The 5,954-nt window shown below is 43.5% G+C and overlaps 1 protein-coding gene across 1 annotated transcript; it reads left to right on the top strand.

The window, feature by feature from the left end:
* Window positions 1-477: 477 nt before the first annotated feature.
* Window positions 478-5,518, top strand: LOC104954193 (histone-binding protein RBBP7; the record flags this gene model as incomplete). The annotated part of the gene is made up of 8 exons (XM_010781270.1): window positions 478-657; window positions 1,324-1,468; window positions 1,931-2,079; window positions 3,272-3,445; window positions 3,557-3,672; window positions 4,971-5,131; window positions 5,227-5,353; window positions 5,441-5,518. Coding segments are annotated over exons 1-8 (966 nt in total), but the record flags the coding sequence as incomplete, so codon positions are not given.
* Between the last annotated feature and the right edge of the window lie 436 nt (window positions 5,519-5,954).

The following is a 5,954-nucleotide window of genomic DNA, read 5'->3' as shown; positions in this document are numbered from 1 at the left end:
AATAAGGTCCCATGAGTCCCACCGGAAGGGGAGGGATTTCGCCTCTCAATGGCGCTGGTGTCATCTATGCATCATATACCCATAATATACTTTACATCATACTGTATATTAGGTATAAGTTATGAATCACTATGCCAATTTATTTTGTATTAATTGACTACTTTCAAATTGCACAGAAGAATATTTTGTGACTTTGATATTGTCCTGTATTTTTAAGATGCATTGCATTCACAAAACTGTACTGGTGTGTAGTTGAGACCAAGTCTGAGAAAAGTGGGCGAAGCGGGTACATTGGCCCCCTCACTTCATGCCATCGGTCCGAGTGCTGTTGCCCTTAAATTCTTGTGATCATATAGCAATGGCCAGAAGTAGAGTATATTTTCAGAGGAGGCAGGAACCTGTCTGCGCAGCACCCTTTCACTATGCGCAGTCCGCGCGCAGCGTTGTCCCTCGTTGGCACTCGCACGTTAACGCATGCGTAATAGTTACAGAGATATTCGGCGCTGAAAAGGAAGGAGCCTACTTTTGTAGTGGTGTTCAACCAAAGCAGTATTAGCTAGGGGAACAGGAGTGTCCACTAAAACAGCGTCTACTTAGTTCCTTTGCTTTCGAGCATCGTGACAAAGTGCAGAGGGTAGAACATGGCGGATAAAGAGGGTAGGTTTACTAGAACTACATACGGCGGCCCGTTTTCCTCATGCACCGCTTTGTGTTAGCGGCACGGCCGTTTAACTCTGCTATGGATGCTAGCATCATATGCTAGCTTAGTGAAGCCCCATCAGCAGGAGTGTCGATGCTTTGAGCATGTCTGTGTGCTGTTTTCGGTTGTGTGTTTTAAAAATAAGCTCATGTCAGTAATATGCTCTGTTAACTCAGTCCAATGGCCCAGACAGGAATGAATTCCATTGAAAGTGTGTGCATGTTGTGACGCTGCCCCAGCCCCCCCACCTTCACACACCGTGACGTCAGTGGGTGGTAGCGAGCTGTAAAAGTTATGAAGGGAAAATGGTTAATAATATAGAGTAACCACCCTATCAGCAATTTTTTTATTGACATTGTTATCAAACTTCTGTCACATATCAGCGTTAACATGTAAGTAAGATAGCATGAATAGTTTTAAATAGACCCTGATGTAACCATAGCCTGTATCCCCTGCGCATCTCCCGGACTGAACCTCGTTTCTCCATCAGCACCAGAATGCTTATACTATGTAACCCTAGCCTGTGTGTGCTTAATACACAGCACATCAATCCCCTGATTATAAATACACACTAGTTGCCTCTGTTTGCTGTACCTGGCTCTCATACCATGTTGTTCTATTAGTGTATGACGATGCAGTGGAAGAAAGGGTCATCAATGAAGAGTACAAGATCTGGAAGAAAAACACACCCTTCCTGTATGACCTGGTGATGACCCATGCGCTGGAGTGGCCTAGTCTTACCGTCCAGTGGCTCCCAGATGTCACCAGGTATTTACATTTTCCCCAATCATACTGATCCTAAGACGGGGTTTGAACACTAACAGCAGTGTCAACAAGTGTCGTGTCAATGTAGTTATTATGGCCTGTGTCCTCCGGCCCGCTGTCCTAGCTGTAGTAGCTCTGCACCTGCATAACTCAACATGGTTACGGAGCTAAGGGTTCTCCTTTTGGATGTTTTTCTTCAACATCCAGTTCTGGTGGTCCTCTCCTGGGTTTGCTAACAACACAACTGCATCAAAGTCAACATCTGGTCAGGAGTTGGACAGACACAACACATTATTGACATTTTTACTATCGGAACTCTCTAACAGTCCAGGCTTGTCTGTGAGAACTTTAAAGTATCACATTTGAATCGTGTACAAATGAAAAGCCTCTCATGTTGAACTGAAAGGGAAGCTATCTTTGTTACAAAGTACAGATCTAAAGCCTCTTCTGTTTGGCTCTCTGCAGGCCCGAGGGGAAAGACTATGCCGTTCACAGGCTGGTTCTGGGGACCCACACATCAGATGAGCAGAACCACCTTGTGATTGCCAGTGTGCAGGTACCAAACGATGACGCACAGTTTGATGCCTCGCACTACGACAGCGAAAAAGGAGGTAGTTACACCAGGAGTCACATCTGAATAGTTGCTTGTTAAACTAATAACCATTTGTAAGGTCAAGAGTGTAGGTGTGCATTTTTCATATACAAATGGACAATGTTATATTAGTATTTACATTCAATGATTGACTCAAAAAACACACTGTTTGTTAGGCCTCATGCATTTCCCAGGAACTGGTTTAAACACTGTGTAGCTCAGAGCTTTGATGAAGTGAGGGAAGTAATAATGGGTCATGTTTCATTCAATGGTTTGTGCTGACACTGTTATTCTGTCTTCCAGCAGGTATGTTGATGGGTGCCCTGCGTTGGGGGGGGGGTGTGTGACTGAAAGGCTCACTGATCTGTTGGTGGAAGTGTTAGTATGTTAGTCTGGCTTCCGAATAATCTTAAGGTACAGTTTACATTTCCTTACACACAAAACCGGTCTAGCATACATTTCAAAATAAAGGGGTAGAATCTTAGTTTTTTTATCTGTTTGGGAGTCTCTCCTTTTTCATTTTAAGTCCTGCTTTCAAATGGTGCCTGGGCACCGCTGCCCTAAGCTTTGCCCAAATTACACATATCGGGTTTCTGTCATCTGGAAATACAGATTTTGGCAAGCATGTTGTTCCTTGTAGTGTAGTCTACTGGCCTCAGTAGCACTTAGAAACACTTACTCTGCCAGCATGATATAAAATACAGAGATGCTTTAACTGGGATTTAATGGCCAAAAACAACTCATTGTTTGTTTGTTTGTTTTTTTGCTGTGGCCAATACCAATATGGTAGTTGCTAATGTGCATAATGCAAAAGGTTTTTATTTGAGATAATGGCCTGTATAATATTGACAAGCATGTGGCTTAGAAAAACCATTCAAGATGATCATTTTCAAAATGGTTGACTAATGAACTGTTTCCCGGCAGATTTGGTTGCACTTGTGAATAAAACCAAGAGACATATAGGCACACATCAAAAAGAGAGAACAGGAGAGAAAAGCAGTGAGACTAAAATCCTGAAAGATGTCGAGGCCAGGCTCCACATCATAGCACGCAATTTCCGCTCACAACAATAATTGATCATGTATGGGCTAATAAAAGATCAGCCCCACTAATATGAACTAACTGACCAAGCAAGGGTCAATGATTTCTTGGGGGTGTCTGGTGTCAATGGACCTGCTTCGGGTGTACTAAAGTCTTATTGGATCTCTTATCAGAATTCGGTGGCTTTGGTTCTGTAAGTGGGAAGATTGAGATTGAAATCAAGATCAACCATGAGGGGGAGGTGAACAGAGCGCGCTACATGCCACAGAATCACTGCATCATCGCCACCAAGACCCCCACCTCTGACGTGCTGGTGTTCGACTACAATAAGCACCCAGCTAAGCCAGGTGAGATCCCTGCCGTGCTCGTATACTGATGACTGAGTGCATGAGAATGCACGTGACTCCAGGTAATCACACACCCTGAAGGTAAACACAGTCTTGCTTTGTGCCTTTCAGATCCCAGTGGGGAGTGCAGTCCTGACTTAAGGCTGAAAGGTCACCAGAAAGAAGGGTACGGCCTTTCCTGGAACCCAAACCTCAGCGGCAACCTACTCAGTGCCTCTGATGACCATGTGAGTGTACAACTGAAAGATGCCTTTTTAGCCCTGGTTCTTTAGTGCAGAGAAGAGGCTGTTCCAGAACGAATCCCCCTTAGACGCATCACATTTAGGCTACCAGAACTACCATTTGGATGTTGCACTGTTCCATGCCATAACTTCATTTCAATTCCAATTCATTGTGCAGCCCTATTACGCACACAACAAATGGAAGCACTCAAGTAAAATTCAAGTACTTCAATACTATACTAGTGTACTATACTCAAGTAAATATACTTGGTTATTTTCCTCGTCTTGGCTGTGTTTTAGCCTTTGCTGTATTCAAGACAGCAGTATTCATCCAAATGTTTGAAGCTTCATGGACTTATGTACTCAAAGGGAAGGAGGCTGCCTTCATACTAGACCTCCTTGTTTCTGTTACTTCATTCAATCCAATAAACCAAATATAACTTGACATAGCTGTATTATTGACACACAGCTCCACTTCACATCATTCACTGTAGTTTGCCACATGTTGCCATATATTCATTGCCCTAAGTGTTTTCGTTTTTTTGTTGCTTTTAAGGTTCTTTGTATATTTACATTTGTGTGTAAATACCTAAATAGTTTCTTAAAAATACCTATTTTCCTTGTATGTGTAAACATACCTGGCAATGAACTTGATTGTGTTCTTCATCTCCTGGACAGAGAGAAATGTGCTCTACAGTGACTCACTGTCGCTTCTAGAGGAGCACTTGGTGTCACAGGATGAGCTGCTGCTGCCACCTGCTGCGCATTCTCATTTCAGGAGTGATTTCTGCCCCATGGACATCTTTCATATATCATCAAAACTGTAGCCCCTTCACATTCTGTTCATCATGTTAGTTCATTTGTTGAAATGTCGTTGATTTACCAATACTAGCTATATTGTTCAGATGGCACTTTTTGAAGAGGAAGATAGAAACAGTGTGTTACTAAAAGCAGCTCACCAGTACACCTGTTTAGTGCTGTAAGGATAGGCGCAGTGAGGGGCTGAGTGAAAGTCAGACGTTTGAAATAAAGCTGTACCGTTTACAACAAACTCACTCAGCGAACACGTCTCCCACCAATCTGGATCAGTTGTTACAAGTTGACATTGCCTGCTATAATTGCCAGCCTGTTGAAACGCAACCATGCCACTGGGAATATGAGACTATCAGAATTGAAAACCACTTGTTTAGCAGGGATTCTATCATCCGACTCTTTAGTGTAAGTTGCGATGACGGATGTTGGTATGAACAGTGATAACAAGGGGTAAAATAACTGACTGTGCTCCCCATTTTGTTACTCTGCAGACCATCTGTCTCTGGGACATAGGGGCGGGAACAAAGGAAGGGAAGATCGTGGATGCCAAGACCATCTTCACCGGTCACACAGCCGTGGTGGAGGATGTCTCCTGGCACCTGCTCCACGAATCCCTGTTTGGCTCTGTGGCTGACGACCAGAAACTCATGATGTAAGTGTGAATGCTGAATGTGCACTTTGTGGCCTGGTTCTGCTCAAAGTTTGATTTCATCGTTTTGTGCCTCTGACTCTTGAACCCTGCACCAGATGGGACACTCGGTCCAGCACCACGTCCAAAGCCAGCCACGCAGTGGACGCTCACACTGCTGAGGTCAACTGTCTGAGCTTCAACCCCTACAGCGAGTTCATCCTGGCTACTGGCTCCGCTGATAAGGTACAGGAGAAAACAATGGACTCTGAACTCAAATAAGTTGAATAAATGTGACTGAATATTTCATGCTAAGCTTGTTTTGTATTTCAGACTGTGGCACTGTGGGATCTGAGGAACCTCAAACTGAAGCTCCACTCCTTCGAGTCCCATAAAGATGAAATCTTCCAGGTAAGAACTTCAAAGCTTCAAAATGTTTTGTATTTGTTAGAAAGAAGGTGTCATTAATATAGAAAACACAACTAGGTTAAATTATGATAAGCTGTCAATTCAATAGTCATAGTCTAAATGTATGTAATCACAACAGACCAAAGTCAGGGATTGGAAACGTGCTCCAGCTAGCTTGTGCTATGGATAACAATGTAAATGCAATCCTGACAGCTAGTGAGCACGAGAACTAGCGGCTCCTGTTCCTGCTTTGAACCAGGCCATGGTGCTGAGATGAAGTCTAACACTAAGATATAATCTACTTCATTTTGTTGACACAAGCGCGCTGTACATTTACTGTTAGGCTTTATCTTTTGATACCAGAACAGTCTGATACCCGTCTGATGGACAGATGTCTGTGGCAGTCAACAGAAACGGTGCTTCTGATCCCAAACAAGCA

This window comes from Notothenia coriiceps, unplaced genomic scaffold (genome assembly GCF_000735185.1).
Source record: "Notothenia coriiceps isolate Sejong01 unplaced genomic scaffold, NC01 NC01_scaffold00022960, whole genome shotgun sequence".
NCBI lineage: Eukaryota > Metazoa > Chordata > Actinopteri > Perciformes > Nototheniidae > Notothenia > Notothenia coriiceps.
The sequence above is the reverse complement of the archived record's forward strand: the minus strand, read 5'-3'. Positions and strand labels throughout refer to the sequence as shown.